Source organism: Carcharhinus amblyrhynchos, chromosome 2 (assembly GCF_965287045.1).
Source record: "Carcharhinus amblyrhynchos chromosome 2, sCarAmb.v2.hapA, whole genome shotgun sequence".
In the NCBI taxonomy this organism is placed as follows: Eukaryota; Metazoa; Chordata; class Chondrichthyes; order Carcharhiniformes; family Carcharhinidae; genus Carcharhinus; species Carcharhinus amblyrhynchos.
Window position 1 is genome coordinate 54,285,795 of NC_137325.1, and position 23,192 is coordinate 54,308,986.

Genomic DNA, 23,192 nt, shown 5'->3' on the forward strand with positions numbered 1-23,192 from the left:
CCCCGTCACCCCCTCTCCCCCCACCCCCCGTCACCCCCTCTCCCCCCACCCCCCGTCACCCCCTCTCCTCCCCACCCCCCGTCACCCCCTCTCCTCCCCACCCCCCGTCACCCCCTCTCCCCCCCACCCCCCGGCACCCCCTCTCCCCCCCACCCTCCGTCACCCCCCCATCACCCCCTCCCCCGTCACCCTCTCCCCCCCCACCACCCCCTCCCCCCTCCCCCCTCCCCCCCAGTTAGCCCCTCCCCCTCCTCCCCAGTTAGCCCCTCCCCCTCCCCAGCTAACCCCTCCCCAGTTAACTCCTCCCCCTTCCCAGTTAGCCCCTCCCCCTCCCAATTAGCCTCTCCCCCTCCCCCCTCCCCAATCAGCCCCTCCCCCTCCTCAGTAGCCCCCCCCCCCCCCCCCCCCCCCCCACCCCCCCGGCTGGTTCCCCGGAGTTGCTCTTTGCTCCGGAAGTTGTCAGTACCGGAAGTGGTTGATGTCACAGGCGGAGCCGGAGTTTTGATGACGATGTTTGCGGGGAGAGAGAACGGGGGGTGACGGTGGTGTCCTGGTGAGTGAGCGGCTGACGGCCCAGTGCGGATAGGCTCTATTCCTCGGCAGGCTTCAGCTGAGTGGGGGCGCTTTGTGCCGATGGTTGTGGTGCGGGGGCCGCAGTGAAATATTTCGCGACCCCTGTGCGGGGGGATCGAACGCTTCTTGGGGATTAAACTGGGGCCGTTCGCCCAGGGTCCGGGGGTCGCGATCACCGGGGCCTTGTTCAAATGGCTGCGGCTGGTCCGGCTCCGTGGCTTGCCATCTACCCGGGGGATTATCATTGAGGCTAAGGAGCTGCCTGTCAGTCAGTGCTGTTTCTGGGTTGTAGTTTTGTTTTTCAATCACTGTCATGTCCTTGTGACCTTGTTATAGTTTTCGCCTAATGTATACTGATTTTTGTAATCATCAACTGATCTCGCTGAACATTTTGATAACAATATTCTCTTCGTTTTATTTTTATTTTGAAAAAAATACTATAGTGGGCAGCACGGTGGCGTAGTCGTTAGCACCGCTGTCTCAGCTCCAGGGACATAGAACATAGAACATTACAGCGCAGAACAGGCCCTTCGGCCCACGATGTTGCGCCGACCAGTTAAAAAACAATGACCCACTAACCTAAACCAATCCCTTTCCATCCATAAACCTATCCACGGATCTCTTAAACGCCCCCAAACTAGGCGCATTTACAACCGCAACAGGCAGGGCATTCCAATCCCTCACCACCCTCTGGGTAAAGAACCTACCCCTGACATCCGTCCTATAACTACCACCCCTTAATTTAAAGCTATGCCCCCTCGTGCTAGCTTTCTCCCTCCGAGGAAAAAGGCTATCACTGTCCACCCTATCTAAACCTCTAATCATCTTATATGTTTCAATAAGATCCCCTCTTAGCCGCCTTCTTTCCAGCGAAAACAACCCCAAATCCCTCAGTCTCTCCTCATAGGACCTCCCCTCCATACCAGGCAACATCCTGGTAAACCTCCTCTGCACCCTCTCCAAAGCCTCCACATCCTTCCTGTAATGTGGGGACCAGAACTGCACACAGTACTCCAAGTGCGGCCGCACCAGAGTTGTGTACAGTTGCAACGTGACGCTGCGACTCCTAAATTCAATCCCCCTACCAGTAAACGCCAAGACACCGTATGCCTTCTTAACAACCCTATCCACTTGATTCCTAACCTTTAGGGATCTATGTACACATACACCTAGATCCCTCTGTTCATCCACACTATTCAAAGTCCTCCCGTTAGCCCTATACTCAACACATCTGTTATTCCTACCAAAGTGAATTACCTCACACTTCTCCGCATTAAACTCCAGTGACCTGAGTTAAACTCCAAGGACCTGAGGTAAATTCCAGCCGTGGGTCACTGTGTGGAGTTTGCACCTTTTCCCTGTGTCTGCGTGGGTTTCCTCCCACAGTCGAAGGATTAGGTTGTAGGGATATGGGGTAAGACCTGGGTGGAATTGTGTTCGGTCAGACTCGATGGGCCAAATGGCCTGTTTCTGCACTGTGGGTTTTCTATGATTGACCATGATAAATTACTCTTTGCATCAGGGGGATGTTGTGGGGGGAGGGGGGGGAGTTGTGGGGGGAGGGGGGGGAGATGTGGGGTTGTGGCTGGGATTGTTGATGGTGCAGGCTCAATGGGCCAAATGGCCACCTCCTGCACAGTTAGGGATTCTATGATTCTGTAAATAAATGTGCTCTAAGTATTCTTTGGAAAATCATTTTAGCTGTGACTTATAATGAAGAAAATGATGTAAAATTTAATTCTATTTCAGATACATGTAAAATTGGATTCTTTTTCAGATACATCTAAAGGTGACAAAAGTGTTTGGCCGTGGGTGATAAGTTCAAGGGCACCTGTATTTTAGAATTTCGTTTAGTCAAAGGGCAGGGCTCACACTATGACTACTCATATTATCGATATGGTAGTAAGGGAAAACCCAAAAGTATCTACTTGTCTGTTTTCCTGTAGGAAAATATATTAGGAAGTAGAGATAGCTATGTTTGTGTTGTGGGTGTTAGGAGTAAGCTTTGGTTTAAGTTTAATTGTATATTAAGAAATGGGGAATCTGAGTTTTGGTTTAACTTTAGAGTGATGCCTGCAGTTTGTGGGTTTATTTGTATACCTGCATTTTTAATGAGGTTTGAGTATTTTGAAAGTAGAGAAAAAAACTTGTGTTATTGCCTTGGAACAAGGAGAACACAAACATGTGGCAAAACAGGAAGCATTTTTATTTCAGTTGGAATCAGGTGTCAGGAAAAGCTGCACAGGGTGGCATGGTGGCACAGTGGTTAGCACTGTTGCCCCACAGTGTCAGAGATCTGGGTTCAATTCTGGCCCAGGGTGACTGTGTGAAGTTTGCACGTTGTCCCCGTGTCTCCTGAGTTTGCTCTGGGTGCTCAGATTTCCTCCCAACAGCTCAAAGATGTTAGGTTGATTGGCCATGCTAAATTGCCCCTGAGTGACACGGGATTAGCAGTGGTGACAGAGATGGGACCGGGGTGGGATTATTGTTGGTACAGGCCAAATCGCTTCCTTCTGCACTGTAGATTATATGAGCAGAGGGAATTGCAGAAAGCAGATTTTCCAAAAGAATGGTAGAAGGTCTAATCAGTGAGGCTCAAAGAAACTTGAGTTAAGGAATGAGAACAGCAATCTGAAAAAGGTCATGTTAAACGAAATTAAGGAGCAGAGAAAATGTCTCTGAATGAAAGAAAGCTGCAGAATCAAAGCAAAGCGGACTTGCATAAAAATCAGAGGCTAAAGACAAAGGTTGTGACTCTACTGTGGGCCTGTGAAGCAGCATTTTCTGTTCATACCGCTGTATTGAGGGTGAAACTTGAATAAGAACATAACATAAGAAATAGGAGCAGGAGTACGCCATCTAGCCCTTCGAGCCTGCCCCGCCATTCTATAAGATCATGGCTGATCTGTCGTGGCTCAGTTCCACTTTCCCGTCCTCTCCCCATAACCCTTAATCCCCTCTCTTATCAAGAACCCATCAACCCGCTTCTTAAAAATACTTAGCGAGGCAGCCTCCACCACCTCAACGGGCAGAGAATTCCAGAGATTCACCACCCTTTGAGTGAAGAAGTTCCTCCTCAACTCCGTTCTAAACCGCCTCCCCTTTATCTTGAGGCTGTGCCCCCTAGTCCTACTGTCTTTTTTGAGCGGGAAGAGTCTCTCCACCTCTATCCTATCCATCCCATTCATCATCTTATACGTCTCAATGAGATCTCCCCTCATTCTTCTAAACTCTAACGAGTACAAGCCTAGTTTATTCAGCCTCTCCTCATAGCTCAACCCCCTCAACTCCGGTATCAGCCTAGTAAACCTCCTCTGCACTCCCTCCAAGGCCAAAATATCCTTGCGCAGGTGCGGCGCCCAAAACTGCACACAGTACTCCAGCTGCGGCCTCACCAATGCCCTATACAGCTGCAGCAAGACCTCCCTACTTTTATATTCAATCCCCCTCGCTATGAAGGCCAGCATCCCATTCGCCTTCCTGACCACCTGCTGCACCTGCAAGCTGGGTTTTTGCGACTCATGCACAAGGACCCCGAGGTCCCTCTGCACCGTCGCCTGCTGCAGTTTTTCTCCACGTAAGTAATAGTCCTTCCTACCATTCTTCCTACCAAAGTGGACCACCTCACACTTGCCAACATTAAATTCCATTTGCCATTTCCTGGCCCATTCGCCCAGCGTATCTAGATCCTTCTGCAGACTCTCCACACCCTCCACACAATTTGCCTTTCCCCCAATCTTGGTGTCATCAGCAAATTTCGACACCCTACACTCGGGTTCCCTCCTCCAGATCATCTATATAAATGGTAAATAGCTGAGGCCCCAGCACCGAACCCTGGGGCACCCCACTAGTCACCAACCGCCAATCCGAATAGCACCCATTGACCCCCACTCTCTGTCTCCTATTTGACAACCAATCCTCTATCCACACTAACACCTTACCCCCAACTCCATGTCCCCTGACCTTCTGCAATAACCTCTTGTCTGAACATTAGAACATAAGAAATAGGAGCACGAGTAGGCCATCTAGCCCTTTGAGCCTGCCCCGCTATTCAATAAGATCATGGCTGATCTGAAGTGGATCAGTTCCACTTTCCCGCTTTCTCCCCATAACCCTTAATTCCCCTGTCTATCAGAAACCTATCTACCCGTGACTTAAATATAGTCAGCGAGGTAGCCTCCACCACTTCAACGGGTAGAGAATTCCAGAGATTCACCACCCTTTGAGTGAAGAACTTCCTCCTCAACTCTGATCTAAACTGCCCCCCCTTATCTTGAGGCTGTGCCCTCTAGTCCTGCTATCCTTTGTAAGCAGGAAGAATCTGTCTACCTCTACCCTATCTATCCTCTTCATTATCTCATACGTCTCTATAAGATTCCCCCTCATCCTTCTAAACTCCAATGAGTACAGACCCAGTCTATTTAGTCTCTCTTCGTAAGCTAACCCCCTCATCTCCGGTATCAGCCTAGTGAACCTTCTCTGCACTCCCCCCAAGGCCAATATATCTTTCTGCAAGTGCAGCGACCAAAATTGCACACAGTACTCCAGCTGCGGCCTCACCAGTGCCCTGTACAGTTGCAGCAAGACCTCCCTGCTTTTATATTCTATCCCCTTCGCTATAAAGGCCAACATTCCATTCGCCTTCTTGATCACCTGCTGCACCTGCAGACTGGGTTTTTGTGACTCGTGCACAAGGACCCCTTGGGAAACCTATTAATACCTGAACTGTATACTTACTATGAACATGAAAATAAAAAATAGAGTCGTAATTTGTGTTGTAACTCATGTTAATCTTAGGAATTTGTATGTTCCTGTAAGGGTATAGTTGTGGTGAGGGTGAAATATAATATAGTTTAATCTTGCTCGATAAATGTTTTGTGTTTTTGTTAGAAATTCATAAGTGGCCTGCTGAGTAGCTGCCCTCCATGCTTCTAAACAGAAAATCAAAGTTAGGATCTATCAAACCAGCTTCCAGCATGAGATCTGACTTGTCCGGTAGTAACATCAACTGGCGTCATCACAATGCTCAGTGTAAAACACGAAGACACGTAATAACACTTAAAAAAAAAAACTGCATCTTTTTAGTAATTGAAATGAATGCGTATTAAACATTTAAGCAAAATGACTTCATTTAATCACATTATTACAAAAACCTTAATGTGATTTAAATGTCCTATTTCTCATTAATGGAATGATATGACTTTCTTCAAAGAGCCACAATTTATACCTGAAGTGCAACTTCAAGTACTTATTCAATTTGTTCCCATCAACCCTTCAGGTTGGGGATACAGCCTCTTGACATCTGGTCAGTCAAGTCTTATCAGCATTGTACATGTTTCAATGAAATCACCTTATTTTTAACTCCAGCGTATTTAAGCCCATTGTAATCAATCTCTCCTCATTAGACAGCCTTCTTTTTCCACCTAAGGCAAGTATATCCTTAATTTGATAATGAAATTGAAATTGTGCATCGTTCTAATGTCTTCAAAGTCCGATGTGATAGCAGCAAGACTTTTTACACTTGCTCTTTAACCTTGTAATAATAACATAACCTTTGTCTTCCTAATTGCTTGCCATACCTGCATGTTGACTTTTAAATTCATGTGCAAAGTACATGATTGATGCCAACATTTACTCATTTCTCACCATCTTAGAAATAATTATGCCTTCTGTTCTTCCTACCAAAAGAATCTAAATAATCACATTCATCTGAATCAGAAGAACTTGCTGTGGCATTCTTTCCCTTCTATCATCACCAGTTGTTCTTATGCAATTAACCTCCATTTGTAGATCGCTGGTTGCAGTTTTTTGAGCACCACCTAAAACCTGCCCTTTATTGTCTCTGCTTTAAGGAAATAACCCAGTTTCTCCATATAACTGAAATCCCTTGTCCCTGGTTCCATTCTAATAAATGCCCTTTGCATCCTTGGTAAAGGATTTGATGTGCTTCAAGTGTGATGCCCAGCATTGGCCACAATACTCCACCTTGGGCCTAACCTGCAATTACAGATGTTTAGTATAACTTTCTTGCTTTTGTACTCTGTGCTTCTCTTTGTGAAGCTAAGGAATCCATATGTGTTTTTAGCAGCTCCCTTAACTTATCATGAAGACATGTACATACACCTGCAGCTCATTTAAAATTGTACCATTTAGTTTGTTTTTTTAACTATGAAAATGCATCACTTCATGCTTCTCTGCATTCATTTGCCTTGTGCCCACTTACAGCCAGTTTATGTCCTTTGAAATTTATTACTATCCTCACTATTAGCTACATTTGAATGTTATCATATGTGCAAACTTTTAAATTTTACTCCATATATCCAAGTCTGGGGAATTAATATATATCCGAAAGAGTGGTCCCCACGCTGATCATAGGGTTAAAATGGCTGAATACTGCCCTCCAATCTGTTAAACAACCAGTCACAACTACGCTCTGTTTCTGTCACTTAGTTAGTTTTATGATCCAGGCAACAACTGCACCTTAAACCCTTCAGTTTTGCCAACTAAATATGGTACTTTATCAGATGCTTTTTGAAAGTTCAAGTAAATGCCAATCCTTTCTATTATCCCATCAAACATGATCAATCAAATTAGTGAAACGCTACTGGTAATTGTATTTAAGTATGCTGGTTTTCATTTATTGACCTTTTTTCCAGTTGCCAATTAATTTTATCCCGGATTATTATCTCTGGTGTGCCCACTGTAATTTTAAACTCACTGGCCTGTAGTTGCAGATTTATCCCCCTCCTGTTTTTTTGGCCAGGAATGTATTTTTGCAGTACTCCTATCGACCCATAGTAAACAGGATTGGGAGATGGTGACGAGAGCATTTGTAATTTCCACTTTCTTCTTTGACCAACTAACATGCATCCCCCTTCTGGGTGACTTTTCTACTTTGAGCATCGCCAACTTTTTAAATACTCCTTGTTACTTGTTATTCAATCCAATTTATATACTGCCACTTCTGATACTATGACAAAATACTTCATGGTTTTATGTTAGCTTTTAATCTATTCTCATACAGTCTCATTGCCCTCTTCTGTGTCCTTTATCAGTACGTTTTGTATTTAACAGCAACTTTATATGGCATTTTTAAGGCACTTCAGAGGAACTTTATAAAACTCAATATGATGCAGAGCCATGTAAAGAAATACAAGGTGTTGGATTCCTTGCCCTCTCATCCCAGGCTAAAATGTTGCAGCAAACTTAAGTCTGCAGAGGGGATTGCTGGCTGATGTTTACACATCTGGATCAAGTCCTCTTCCCTCAGAGCTGTCAGTCAATCAGAAGCTAGCAGCTCTTCCCCTCTGAAACATGTTGCCTTAGATCAGGATTTGAGTATGCGTTTCAGGGTCTTACTGGGTGTCAAGATGGCAGGTGCTGGAGCTGCAGGCCAAGTACTAGGTGGCCCTTTAGTGGATTCAGGAGACACACTCCAGTTGCCACCACTCCCACAGGGAAACATGCTGGATAGTGCATTTGGCTTGGGCCTACCCTACCACCAGTTAAATCCTGATGGCAGTGGGATGAGACTCTTCAGTGAGCATTATTCAGGCCATATGACATTATCCCAGATATAATTGTGGTAGGAGCTGGTAGCGGAAGGTAGACTGCCCGTTGGATTTAATGAGCCTCACTTTTAAACCCATTGGCAGAAAACATTAATTCTAGCCCTCTGGGTCACATGACCAAGAGCTTGGCCAAGTAGGTAGGTAGGTTTGAAATAGCTTTTTAAAGGAAAAATTAGAGATGCAATCGGGTGGGGAGGGAATTACACAGTTTAGGACCAAGGCAAAGGAAGGCATGACTACCATTAATGGTAAGTTTAAAATCTTGAATGCAGCAGAGGTCAGAATTAGATGAAAGCAGATGTCTTTTAATGGTTATAGGATCAGTTGGAGAGGGTGAGATTAGACCATTCAGGAATTTGAAAACAAGGATGAGAATTTTAAAATCTAGCTGTTACTTTTGACAGGGAGCCATTGTAGATTTACAAGCACAAAGATGATTGGTGAACAGAATTTGTTCCAAGTTAGGATGTGGGCAGCAGAGTTTTGGATGACCTCAAGTTTACGGAGGGCAAAATGTGGAAGACCAGGAATACTTAGAATAGCCAAGTTTAGAGGTAACAAAGAATGAATGTGGTTTTCAACAGCATCTGAGTTGAGGCAGGGGCAAAATTGGGCTATGCTAAAGAGGTGGAAATAAATGATGCAAGTACTTGGTTGGAACCTTATATAGGGGACAGATATGATAAGAGGTAGTGAACAGTCTAGTTTGCTGAGAAAGGGATGAAGTTGATAGTTAAGAAAAGGAGTTTGGAGCAAAGACTGAAAACCATGACTTCCATCTTCCCAACATTTAATTGGAAGAAATTTCCATTCCTTATGTTCTGATTGCTGGACAAATAACCTGATAATACCGTTAAGGTGGGAGTGGAGTTGGGAGAGATGGTTGTTGGCTGGACAACAATGGTGAGGCTTTGGTGTCAAAGGCTGCAGACAGGTAGCGAGGGATGAGGAGGGACAGTTTATCTTCATCAACATCACTTAGAATGTGATTTGTGTTTTTGATGGCCATTTTGCTGCTGTGGGCAAGGGTGGAAACTTGATTGGAGGAATTCAAACATGGAGTTCCAAGAAAGATAGGCATGTATTTTGCCAGTGAAAACACCTTTAAGGACTTTAGAGAGAAAAGAGAGGTTGGAAATAGTGTGATAATTTACAAGGGTGGTGGAGTTAAAGGGTGTTTTTATTTTCAGGAGAATGGTGATTTTGGCAAGTTTAAAGAAGGGAGACATGATATGACACTTGTACAGACAGAGCCATTAATAGTATTGACTAACATGAGGTGCCACAAAGGGAAGTTGGTTCTTTGCTGAACCATTCGTCATTTATCATATGCTTTTTATTTAATTTCTGTTTCTAGCCACCCATGGAACTTTAGCTTTATGTGTCCTTTTATTACAAGCTTTTGGAACAGCATTTCCTCCAATTTGTCATGAAAGGTGTCATGCTGTCTCTACTAAATTAATCTAACCATTTGCATTGGTTTTTTTGTCTTGGCATTTTTTTTTACAATTCTCACTAAATGCTACATTATCATTCTATTTATTTGCTTTAGTTGCATATTACCATTATCACTCTATTTATTTGCTTTAATTGCATATTACAGCAGGGTAAGGACTTTAGTAGATTGTATTTTAAGTTGTGACTTTACCCTGTTCCTTTAACACTTAGGTTTATGGAAAATATGAGTTCTATTTAATAAGCATGTTTCATGTTGAAGCATCTTGAACTTAATATCAGCTTTATAGTTTTCCTCTACCAGTGTACAAATGCTCAGCCTTTTCTGCATTTAGTTTTTCTCTAATAACGTATTGCCACCAGCATAGCAAAGTAGTTCATCTTAGTACTGATTTGACACATCAGAGGAACAAATTCTACATGGAAATATGTACAAGAACAATGAGAAATTTAGATAAAGGTTTGATTTTTGATTTTATTATTGTCACATGTATAAACATACTGTGAGAAGTATTGTTTCTTGTGCACTATACAAAACATATGTTCATAGAGAAGGAAACGAGAGTGCAGAACGTAGTGTTACAGTCACGCTAGCATGTAGAGAAAGATCAACAATGCAAGGTAAGAGCTGCTCTTGAGCAGTTGCAAGTACAGTGTATTTGTAAATTTTATGGTAATGTGTTCTTTCTGAAGATAAGTTCCTAATTTTTAATGAAAAATGTAGAAACAAGTAATTGAACCCATGGAGTGTGCACCAGCAGTTCTCTTCCATGAGCCACATTAACCAATCACTCTATCATGTCAAAAAACAACATGGTAATGGGCTTTTACTCCATCTGTAAAGTTACAAAGCCAATGCTCAGAATGGACTGGGCAAATCCAAATCAGTTCCTTGCTTGCTCCAAAAAGCCAAACTCGAAATGAATCCAATTTATACTGTCCACAAGAGAGACAAACAAGCTCCAAGCTGACGTGCTAAGGCATTGCACCCCATCCTGGGCTTGATCTGATCCTTGATCTTAGCTAAAAGCTTCTTTGTACTGCTAGAATATAAATGTTAAGGGCTTGGATTGGAGTCATCCAAAATAATGTTCTGTGTATGCAACTGCACTGTTTGCTACACAAACACCATTCTTTTATTTATCAAACAATTTACAAATACAAAAATACATTACACTTTCAAAATGCCATCTCACAATCATAAATTATAAAGATAACACCCGATGTAACAATATCAACAATAAACATGCCATTTTAAATACAGTAGCACAAACAACATAACAATGTAACCAACAGCTAGTATGCATTCTGAGTTATCCACAACTACCCTTCCAAAATTGCAAACAACAGCAAACCAACAAGTTATCATATAAATAGTACTGACAGCTAATACCGTCCTTTAACCAATAACAACGAACTCCCTGACAGTAAGAACGAGTTAGTTGTAAGTTATCTATAATTTTCCAGAATACTGCCCAATTAACACTTTGATCCATTTAGAAGAGTGTTGCTGGAGTCAATTAACTAGAATGGTCATACTCATTAGGCAGTATTAGAGAATACCTACTTTAAATATTGATGAATAATTACCCTAGTTGAAGAAAAAATGATGGGTGTAAAAAATACAAATGCTTTTGGATATCTGGTAGCTTGATTTGTTCAATTAATGATGTACATACATAATTTGCATTCTCAGTGCAGACATAGGAATTTACAGTGGAAAATGTTGTCAGGAACTTAGCACAAGCATAATCTTTTCAGGGTATTAAAAATCTTACATTAGTGTGAACATCGTTTGGCTTCTTCACAGTATAATTTTCTGTCTTTGACATCAATCTCTGTCTGACTATAACCCTTGTGTTGTCATCCCTTTGGCATAAAGTTCCTATTTTTATGAAATGGCTTGAGTGGATATTCTAGTATAATAATAAAATGCAGAAACAATGTCACAGGAAATCAGTGCATGAATGTGTGGGTGCTTAAATTGTTGGATGTGTTTTGGATATTTGGTTGGCTAAAGCAGTGCTAGCCATTCTCAGAAACATCTTGAGTGTGTTGCATTATTGTGTACTGCCCAATAAGTAATTATGTTAGTGTAACCCTGGGTGTAATAATAGAACCCTCTTGTTACCTGAATTAGATATTGTGTCTTTTGCATTTGTTCAATTTTTGTATATAGACAGAGTATTTAGTGAAATGGAATCTGATATTAATTGTTAAATGTTTTTCAAAATAAATATGGAATATATAGAATAGCAACCCAAATAAATACCACTTTTTTCAATCAAACTTCTTTTCGCACAAAAAGCAAGTCACATGCCCTGTAATTTATTGCCTTATTTTCCATATCTCAAAATCTGACAATTTTACTCAGCTTATTTTAGATTTTTTTTCCCTCTGTTAGGGTTTTCCTTTTAAATTGCATTTGCATTCAGGAATAATCTGAAAGATATTCTTAGCCAAGAGTTACTGGACCCAAATTTATAGAATGATTTCCATCTTAATAAATCATCTGTTAGTCCACATAACAGATACCAAACTGCTCAATGTTGTCTCAATATATCAAATATCCTTTCTTCCTGAGTGAATTCTTTTTATATTTATATTTATATAAATTCACATTCAGACTAAATTACCAAATTCTGTGAAAGTAAAACAAAGCATCCTGAAGGAATATTATTGATATATCTTGTCAATATTATATTGTGATTACAAGGTAGATAATTGCAAAATTAACCTGAATTGTGTTTCTAACCGTGTGTTGTTTTCTATTGTGTGAAGTATTTTAGTGGGTAATGGTATAAGTGGGGGAAAAATGTGCAAGCAAATTAATCTAATTCTAATTATGTTGCATTGCTTATGCAACACAGAAACAGCCCTCCTGTCTCAGCTAATTCATTTATGCTGCACTTGAGCCTCCTCTCTTTCCTCATCTCACTCTTATTTCCCTTCTACCTTATGCTTATCTAGTCTCCTCTTAATTGTATTGAAACTACTCACTGCAACCACTCCCTGGTAATGAATTCCACATTCTCAAGAGCCTTTGGTTAAAAAAAAGTTTCTTCTGAAATTCCCATATGATTTCTTTGGGGCTATCTTGAGCTCTTCCCCACAAGTGGAAGTATTCTGTCAAAGCCTTTCATAGTTTTAAAGATTAATATCAGCTTATTGCCCATCCCATCTTTAGGCCATCTCTTTTCAAGAGACAAAAAAAACCTCTTTGCCCTCTCTTGATAATCCACTGCATTTCTGATATTCTTGTAAATCATCTTTGCACCTTCTTTATCATCTTTATGTACCAGAATTATATGCTGTACCCAGGTTTATCCCTGCAAAAATAAACCTAGTGCTTGGTTTGCTTTTACAATGGGCTTGTTAATCTGGGTTACTATTTTTATCGATTTGTATTCCCAGGTTCCTTTGCTTGTGTGTCCCTTTTTTGAGTCTTATTTTGTAAATAATCTACAACCTCCTTATTTCTTGCTAAAATACATTTGCCAATTATATGCTCATTCTGCAAGTTTGTTAATATCACGTACTCTAAGTTGTTGCAGTCCTCCTCAGTATCAACTGTCTTTCACCGCATTCCCCCAATATGGTATCATCTACAAACTTAGACATTCAGTTTTGATTCTAAAGTCTAAATTTTTAAAATAAATTCTGAACCACATTGATCCTGGCAAGTGTTCTTTCCACTGCGTACAAGGCCAGTTGTAGCACCCCGTCATGGCTGGGAGATCACCTAACTCAGCACATGTGGGAATCTCAGACTCTGACCCTGTTGGTATGTATGGCTAAGCTACCCAGCAAGTCTTCAGAAACAATGTTTGAATATTTACCAAAATGCTGCTTCCTTCTGTTAATACTAAGTGCATTGATGAAAGGACTTTTGTATTTTGCGTCCATAACAGTGGATGATTTTAAGTTTATTTATTAGTGTCTCAAGCAGGCTTATATTAACATTGCAATGAAGTTACTGTGAAAATCCCATAGTCACCACACTCTGGCGCCTGTTCGGGTACACTGAGGGAAAATTTAGCATGGCCAATGCACGTAACTAGCAATTGGAGCCATTGTGTTCACTGAGCCCTGTACTATATGGAAGATGAAAGTTAGTGAACTGACCTTATATTCTATAATAATACATTTTGTTTCTTGACTTAGCAAAAAAATCTGAAGTTTTTGTTATTGTTTTGTCTGATTGGACTGTTTTAGATAGATGTTTTGTGGTAATTTACATATCAGTATCAAATGCTTTGCCCCGTTTGAATGTTTGGCCCAATACTTTGGAGCAAAGTCATCATTTTGAGTTGCACCATTCCCCTGTGCTAGTGATCTGTCAAACAAGAACATAGAACAGCACAAAACATGAAAAAAATGAATTCACACTGTCAGTTAGCAGCCTTAGAAAAGTTATTCACTGGCTGACATTAGCTAATTCAGCAGAGCAGGAGTTGTATCCAAGACCTTCCTAGTTGCTGCCTAAACCTGTTGAGCCAGCATTTAATCAAAAGTCAATATGTGTGCTGTCATTTATGAAGTAATGGTGCAATTATTGCATCAGTTGAAGACATCCTTTAATTATATTACATAAAATTTACTAGCAGTCTTTAAAAATGCATTCACTGCTCTGTCTCCCAACAGTAAACACCTCCTGCGCTTTGCTTCTGCTTACTTTCAAAGGCCTACTCAAACCAGCTTCTGTGATCTCTCGTTTGGCGATCTAGAACATAAGAAATAGGAGCAGGAGTAGGCCAACCAGCCCTTCGAGCCTGCCCCGCCATTCAATAAGATCATGGCTGATCTGTCGTGGCTCAGTTCCACATTCCTACCCTCTCCCCATAACCCTTAATCCCCCTCGCTTATCAAAAACCCATCAACCCGCGTCTTAAAAATATTTAGCGAGGCAGCCTCCACCACTTCAACGGGCAGAGAATTCCAGAGATTCACCACCCTTTGAGTGAAGAAGTTCCTCCTCAACTCCGTTCTAACCCCCCCCCCCCCCCCCCCCCCCCTTTGAGGCTGTGCCCCCTAGTCCTACTGTCCTTTCTGAATGGGAAGAGCCTCTCCACCTCTATCCAATCCATCCCATTCATCATCTTATACGTCTCAATGAGATCTCCTCTCATTCATCTAAACTCTAATGAGTACAAGCCTAGTTTATTCAGCCTCTCCTCATAGCTCAACCCCCTCAACTCCGGCATCAGCCTAGTAAACCTCCTCTGCACTCCGTCCAAGGCCAAAATATCCTTGTGTAAGTACGGCTACCAAAACTGCACACGCTACTCCAGCTGCGGCCTCATCAATGCCCTATACAGCTGCAGCAAGACCTCCCTACTTTTATATTCAATCCCCCTCGCTATGATCTACCCATATTCTCAATTCACGTTCTGCTCTGTATCAATTCTCCTCTCCACTTGTAAAGCGCTTTGGGATATTTTGACGTGTTTGAAATAATATGTAACTGTTAGAAGTATTACATGTTATTTAAACAAGTTACTGAATGTGGTTAAGCAACTTCATAATTGTTTTTGATGTTACAGAAATTGTGTTGAAGAATGGATGTAGTTCATAGTCCACTGCCATCAAGCAGCACGATGCAAACATCTAATTTTGCTCATGTGATCTTTCAAAATGTGGCAAAAAGTTACCTCCCTCATGCTCCGCTTGAGTGCAATTACATACTGACTCCATACATTAAGCCACATCAAAAAGACTGGGTTGGCATCTTTAAGGTAAGTGCATGTGACTGTTGTACTTTTTAAGATGTTGCGTTTATCATTTTGTAATGGAACTACTGACTTTCTTTAAGAAATTGCCCGAACTCGTGCTTAATTGATTAATTAATTGATTTATTTAATGTAACAACTAGTTGATATCCTTTGATGTTGCACACACTGAGTCAAAACAAAGCAGACATTTTTAGGTCAGGTTGGTTTTTGGTGGATAATTGAAGTGAGGAAGAGAGCAGAAGAGTGGAGGATGGATGGATGTAGAAGATGGATACGACTTCCAAACGTAGTTCCAAAAGACAACTTGGAATTCCCTCCTGTTCTTCTCCTCCTCCTGCACTCTTCATTTCATCTCCTTTCTATCACCTTGCCTTTTGACTTTCCTTTCTGTCAACAGAGGATGGAACTTAGTTCAGAAATTTACTTTGGTTGAAGAGTGGAGGCTATGGCTATGAAATTATGGCTGTTGAAAAAGGAATCTAGTGGGGGGAAAAAGAACAAACATGCTGTTGTAATGGACGAAGCATGCTGATTTTCTTCACAGTATTGAATAATCTCAGCAGGAGGTGGCAGAATTTTACCAGAATGTTGGAGGGGTTGCTGCTCCACAGAAGGAGATAGCCCTATTTGTTACTTAGTGGACAAGTTGTATTGTCAAGAGCATTTCTTACTAAACCCTGCTCAAAATTCCTCTTGGTGTTTGGCATTGATGTTCTGCAGCTGAGCTGGGATTTACTGCCCTGCCCATCCCACCAGTTGTGGGGCCAGAAAATCCTGGCTGTAGTATCTGAAATGGGTAATTTTGGGTGGATCATATTCTTGATATGAGAAGCTCTGCAATGTATCGTGCCAAAGAAATTCAAACTTGGTTCTGTTGCCAGTTTGTGCAGTGCATTCTGATGGGGTTTAATTCTTTCATTCAGTTAGATAGAAATTCTCATGTGGAAGGGGTTAGATCACTTTAACACTGAGTGGGGGATGGGGTTTAGAATGATCAAAATCATTACCTGGTTTTAATATAGGGAGAGAGAGGAAAACAGTCTATGTACAATGAATGGGATAGTTCCAGCACAGTTGGTCACATTAAGTAGCCGTTACGTCCTCACCTTCAGGTCCTTTAGAATATTTTAACCACCCGTCTGGGAAGACCCAGGCCAGAGACTTCAAAGTGTTTTGTGAAGTTAACCTTGACCCTAAATTTTACATTTGATTTTTGGCATCTGAGCATAAAATGTTTCACTCTAGCTATGATTCAAGTGACCCACTAGGAAACGTTTTTCAACAAAAAGTTTATTTAAGAACAGTTCTTAACAGAGTGGGTGGCATGGTTTTACAGTGGTTAGCACTGCTGCTTCACAGCGCCAGGAACCGGGTTCAGTTCTCAGCTTGGGTCACTGTTCGTGTGGAGTTTGCACGTTTTCCCCATGCCTGCGTGCCTTTCCTCTGGGTGCTCTGGTTCCTCCCATAGTCCGAAAGATGTGCTGGTTAGGTGCATTGGGCATGCTAAATTTTCCCTCTTTGTACCTGAACAGGTGTCGAAATGCTGCAACTAGGGGATTTTCGCAACAACTTAATTGCAGTGTTAATGTAAGCCTTCTTGTAAACACCAATAATTAAATTTGAAAAAAAAAAGTTTAGAACATTGCAAAAATAATTAGCATGACTTTTACCAGTTACAAGATTTAAAGATGGCACAATATAATTCTTAACAGCTAGCTATATCTGTTGTTCCAATTTAAAACAATATCCCACACACACCCTTTTCAGAATTAGTTAGCACAAACATGGCCAATATGTTGGATTCATACATCCACAAAGGAGCCTGGCTTCTCTTGGATTCACCTTAACTGGGGTAAAATGAAGGTGGTTTGGCAAAATATGGATTCATGCAAACTGTATTGGAGGAGGTAACCTTATACCATGTTGGGAGGATAGGTCTTATCTCTGTTTCTGGAAAAAGGCAGATTAATCTCTTCAGATCCAGATCCATCACATTATCAGAATGGTTTATTCAACCATATTTTTATTCTGTTTATACTTATAAGTATGTGATGCTTTAAACAGGCACTAGATTATTGTGGAAGCAATTCTGGTGTAGTTGTATTTCCTCTCAATTAATAATCCAGAGATCCATGGTAATGCTCTGGGGAACTGGGTTTGAATCCCACTATGGCAAATAATGAAATTTGAAATCAATAAAATTCAATAAAAATCTGGAACTGAAAGTCTTAACAGTGATCATGAAACCATTATTGAAACAAATCTATCTGATTCGGTAATGTCCTTTAGGAAAGGAAATCTGTCGTCTTTGCCTGGTCTGGCTCGCATGTAACTCTGGATCCACAACAATATGGTTGACGCCTCAGGATGGGTAATAACTGCTGGCCCCAACTGCGATTCCCAGGGCTGAGCCAGCGATGCCCATGTCCCACCCATGAATAAGTAAAAAAGAATACAAATCATGCCTTACACTTCAGTTTTGTTGTTTAGAGCCTGATTAGTCTGTAAGCTGACATGGACCAGTTGGTCTTTGTTGAAACCAGTGCTGATGGTTTGCATCAAATATGTGCATTTTTTTTAAGTTCTCCTTCCAGTTACCCTTAGCAATGTAAATTAATAGAAAAGGAGAGGAATAACATTCATCAAATGTCCGTAAGATAATTGATTTGATTTATTATGTCACGTATTAGTATACAGTGAAAAGTATTGTTTCTTGCATGCTATACAGACAAACCCAACTGTACATAGAAGGAAAGGAGAGGGTGCAGAATGTAGCGTTATAGTCATAGCTAGGGTGCAGAGAAAGATCAACTAAATGCAAGGTAGGTCCATTCAATAGTCTGATGGCAGCAGAGAAGAAGCTATCCTTGAGTCAGCTGGTATGTGACCTCAGACTTTTGTACCTTTTCTCCAGAAGGTAGAAGAGTGTGTGGTCAGGGTGGGTGGGGTCCTTAGTTATGCTGACTGCTTTGCCAAGGCAGTGGGAAGTGTTGACATAGTCAATGGATGGAAGACTAGCTTGCGTGATGGATTGGGCTACATTGATGACCTTTTGTAGTTTCTTGTGGCCTTGGACAGAGCAGGAGCCATACCAAGCTGTGATGCAACCAGAAATAATGCTTTCTATGCTGCATCCGTAGAGAGTCATAGTGGACATGCCAAATTTCCTTAGTTTTCTGAGAGACTTAAGGGGCTTTCTTAACTGTAGTGTCAGCATGGGGGGACCAGGGCTTGTTGGTGATCTGGACACCTAAAAACTTAAAGCTCTTGACTCTTTCTACTTTGTCCTCATTGATGTAGACAGGGACATGTCCTCCACTTACACTCCCTGAAGTCAATGACAAATGTCCTTTGTTTTGTTGACATTTTAGTCACACCAGTTCACCAGAATCTCTATCTCTTTCCTGTACTCTATCTCATCATCGTTTGAGATCCGACCCACTATGATGCTGTTATCAGCAAACTTGAAAGTTGAGTTGGAGGGGAATTTGCTAGCTTCTTGATCTTTAAACACTGGTTCCTCCACAGAAGTTTTACTGAAGTGATTTTATTCCTAGAAGCTACATAGTTTTATTAAAAAAAGACTAAAATTCCTGACGTTCAACTCTGCTTGCTGGCTGATTACAGTTGCCTGGCAAGGTCCTGACATCAGCTTCACTTCCTCTGCTCTGCCTAATTATTCCTTTATTCCTCCTGTTGGAATGAGGTCTGACCTCAAGCAGCTGAATGCCTTGACCCCTTTCTCTGACAGTGGCAAGAAAAGAACATCTTTGTTTTCTCATTTCCTATTTATTTGAAGGTGCTCACTAATGCTGGGATATATTTGCACCATTGCAGGCCAGTATCACATCCAAATGACCATTCCTGATTTGGTTTATGACATTTGCCAGGATTATTGGGAGGCAGTTCAATGTGCACCTTGCTGTTTAAATTACAGATTGCTGAATATCAAGTGGGAGTGAGCCTGCAATTTTTCAAAGAATAATGTAATTCCAGCATGGAAATAGGCATTAAGCTCAAGCTAGTACCCAACCCATATGTTGTGCATTTATGCAATAGAGTGTTGGAGGAGCTGACAACTGTATACAGTACAACATATTCCCATAACTGATCAGAACACTTGATTTTTATCAGACCACTATATGAATATAAACCTGCTGAATCCCCACCCATATCTGGATTTCTTAGATTTGACTGAAGACCCCCTCAATCAGGTTGGTCAAATTATTAGCTTCAGCAATGTGATTGCAAAAAATTATACTAAATTTGGAGTTTTTTTTTAAATATACAGAAAAGGACTGTAGCCAAGGTCCAGGGACAAGATTGGAAGCAAATCATAGTACAGTAAAGCTTGCCATGATTGTTGTAGAATTCATACATTTTATCAAAGTGCTTTAAAATAGAGATGCATAATATGAAACATATTGTTTGCCAATAATGTGAGCATTTTGTTACACAGCATTAATATATTGTTTGGCAGTATTGTTTTATTTCTTCATTCGTGGGATATGGGTGCCACTCTGCCCTTAAGAAGGTAGTGGTGAGCTGCTGCCTTGAATCACTGTAGTTCATGTGCTGTGGGTTGACCCACAATGCCGTTAGGGAGAGAATTCCAGGATTTTGACCCAACAACTGCGAAGGAACGGCAATATATTTCCAAGCTGGGAGAAAGTGGCTTGGAGGGGGACTTGCAGGTGGTGGTGTTCCCATATATCTGCCGCCCCTGTACTTGTAGATGGAAGTGGTCATGGGTTTGGAAGGTGCTGAATAAGGATCTTTGGTGAATTGCTGCAGTGTATCTTGTAAATAGTACACACTGCTGCTATTAAGCGTGGTGGTGGAGGGATTGAATGCTTGTACATGTGGTGCCAATTAAGCAAGCTGCTTTGTCTTGGATGGTGTCGAGTGTCTTGTGTTGTTGGAGCTGCACCTGTCCAGGTAATTGGGGAGTATTCCATCATGCCCCTGGCTTGTGCCACATAGATGGTGGACAGGCTTTGGGGAGTTAGGTGGTGAATTACTCACCGCAGTATTCCTAGCCCCTGACTTGCTCTTGTAGCCTCAGTAGGGCTACAATCTAAAACTGTAGATTAAAGGTTATGGTCCCACTCCAGGACTTGAATACATATGTAAACTAACTCACTAGTCTGGATTGAAAGAACTGCCTATCTTAAGATCTTGTTCATATATTTGGATACAAGTTAAATGCTAATTGAGAAGAGAGTAGGATTGACAATCTGGAAGAATTAGATAAAATAGCCCATCTTCTGAATTGATCTTGGATCTGGCGAGCTACTCAAAGTTTGGGAAATAATTTTGCCTGGATTAAATGACCATAGATTTGAGTTGAGATTCACCATCAAAGTAATAAATTAAAATGTTTCAGTAAAAGTTTGATGTTTTGTTAACTGGATTTCAGTTGTGAAAATTAGATGAAATATTTGCCAGATGGTGTATAATGTGGGAAAGCGTGAGCATTTCCACTTCGACAGGAAGAATAAAAATGCAGTACACTATTCAAATGGAGAGAAATTGCAGAACTCTGTGGCACACGGGGATTGAGCTTGAACTGTATCCATTGGAGTTTAGAAGAATAAGAGGTGATTTTATTGAAATGCATAAGATCCTGAATGGATTTGACTGGGTGGTTGTCGAGAGGAAATTTTCCCCAATGAAAGAGACTAGAACTATGGGGCACCGGTTTAAAAATAAGAGGATTTAATTTAAGGCTGAGGTAAGAAGATTTTTTTTCTGTCAAAAAAAATTTAGTTTGTGGAATTTTCTTCCCCAGAGAACAGTGGGACAGAGTCCTTGAATATGTATAAAGTTGAGTTAAATTCTTGATCGACAATAGGCAAAAGGTATAGCAGATAGGTAGGAAAGTAGAGTTGTGACCACTTCAGATCAGTCTTGATCTTACAAAAGGACAGAGCAGGCTTGAGGGGCTGAATGGCTTCTAATTCATTTATTTGTATGTGCAGTTACTAATGAACATTTCCACATTTAAATGGAATCTGCTGCACGTGTTAGAAAATGTTATTGAAAAAATTGTTAAAACTTGTGATTTGTAAAATAATTGTTTGCAATGGATATTAACTATGCTGTAAAACTAATAGCCCATAGTAAAGTTCAAGATTTTTGAAGCAAAGAAGATTTCAAACTTAAGTTTAATTCCTTTTTCGTCAGCACCACACTTGTGTGAAATTTTGCCTTTGATCCATCAGATTGTATGTGGGTAAAAAGTTGGTGGGAACAGTAGGCTAGCAAGTCATGAACATTCAAATTAACCCTTGCTCATTCTGGTTTGGAAGGTGAGGAAATGACAAGGCTGTTGCCCACCTGTTTCCACTTAGTTTGGCTAGCCACTGGCTTTTGTTTTTCTGTGGTTGTTGCTTAGTGAGATTTTACAGTAGCTTGCAGGTACAGGTTGATTTATAGTATTGTAATCTAGAAAAGAATTGCAAGCTATAATGGTGATATGTATGTTAACTCATTTAATGGAGTTCTGTTTCTCAAGGTATATTTGACATCACTAGTGCCATCTTGTGGCAATCTTTGTTGGTTACATGACTAAGGAATTCATTTCTGTGTTAAATAAAAATAGTGCTGGAAAAACTCAGCCAGTCTGGCAGCATCTATATAGAGAGAGAGACAGAGAAAGAATCCAATTTCACTCTCCAAAAGAAGAGTCATATTGGACTTGAAACATTAACTCTGTGTCTCTCTCCATGCACGTTGCCAGATTGCCTGAGTTTTTCAAGTACTTAATTCCTATTTTGCATTTCCAGAGTTTGCAATATTTTGCTTTAATTTGCTTTTCTATATTAGCATTTTATATGTACAACCCCTGAATGAGTTGTACGTGGTTTAAAATGATTTAATATGAAGTCCCAAATATTGGTAATATTCAAAGATTAGGATCCGTGCAGAATACAAATTACAACATTTGACTGAACTTACCGTTTTGTCAACATCTTTTATGTTGTATTTTATTCTATGATCATGTGCCAGCAAACTTTACATTTAGATTTCTATCTATTCTTTCTCTCTCCCTGTGAGCTTTCCCTCTTCCACATTTATACCATTTTCAGTCTTGCTTCCCTGAACATATTCTTAAGTTAAGTAGAGTTATGAAAAGTCTAAATAAAAGATGCTTGCATTATTAAGGCTATCAGAACAGGGCAGCCAGGGACTCGGGTTAGATTCCCGGCTGGGTTTATTGTCTGTGTGGAATTTGCACATTCTCCCTGGTTTTGCGTGGGTTTCCTCCAGGCACTCTGGTTTTCTCCCACAGTACAAAGACATGCAGGTTAAGTTGATTGGCCGTGCCAAATTGCTACTTAGTGTTGGGGGACTAATAGGGTAAATACCTGGGGCTGGGTGGGATTGTGGTCAGTGCACACTTGATGGGCTGAATGGCTTCTTCTGTACTGTAGGGATTTTATGATTGAAAGCTGTATTAAAAATGTGAAATAAGGAATTTGTTTCTGCCCAAGATTTCTTCTCTCCTGAAGCTGTTCAGCCATACAAGAGGTCCAAAGGCCTCCATTAAACCCCTATTATCTTCTCCAAGGGTATTTTCACATAAAACCTAAACAATGATTAATAGTAGGATATTTAAAACAGAGAGAATTCTAATCTCAGCTGAAAACAATTGAGTAGACTGGGCCTGTACTTGTTGGCATTTAGAAGGCTGAGGGGAGATCTTATAGAGACACATAAGATAATGAAGGGGCTAGACAGGGTAGAAGTAGAGAGATTATTTCCACTTAGAAGAGAAACAAGAACCAGAGGGCACAACCTCAAAATAAGGGGGAGTCAATTTAGAACAGAGTTGAGGATGAAAAAACAACATGCTACT

The 23,192-nt window shown here is 41.0% G+C and overlaps 1 protein-coding gene across 4 annotated transcripts in view; it reads left to right on the plus strand.

Moving 5' to 3' along the window:
• The first annotated feature begins 447 nt into the window (after positions 1–447).
• tax1bp1b (Tax1 (human T-cell leukemia virus type I) binding protein 1b) overlaps positions 448–23,192 on the plus strand; it is a 140,000-nt gene continuing 117,255 nt past the window's right edge. The window contains exons 1-2 of one of the 4 annotated variants that reach the window (XM_080205907.1): positions 448–553; positions 15,143–15,334. In XM_080205907.1, coding sequence (XP_080062033.1) covers positions 15,158–15,334 — 177 coding nt within the window. In that variant the 5' untranslated portion in view covers positions 448–553; positions 15,143–15,157. Of the gene's footprint in view, positions 554–603; positions 842–15,142; positions 15,335–23,192 lie in introns of those variants that run through there. The other 3 variants (XM_080205882.1, XM_080205890.1, XM_080205898.1) reach the window with 3 other exon arrangements.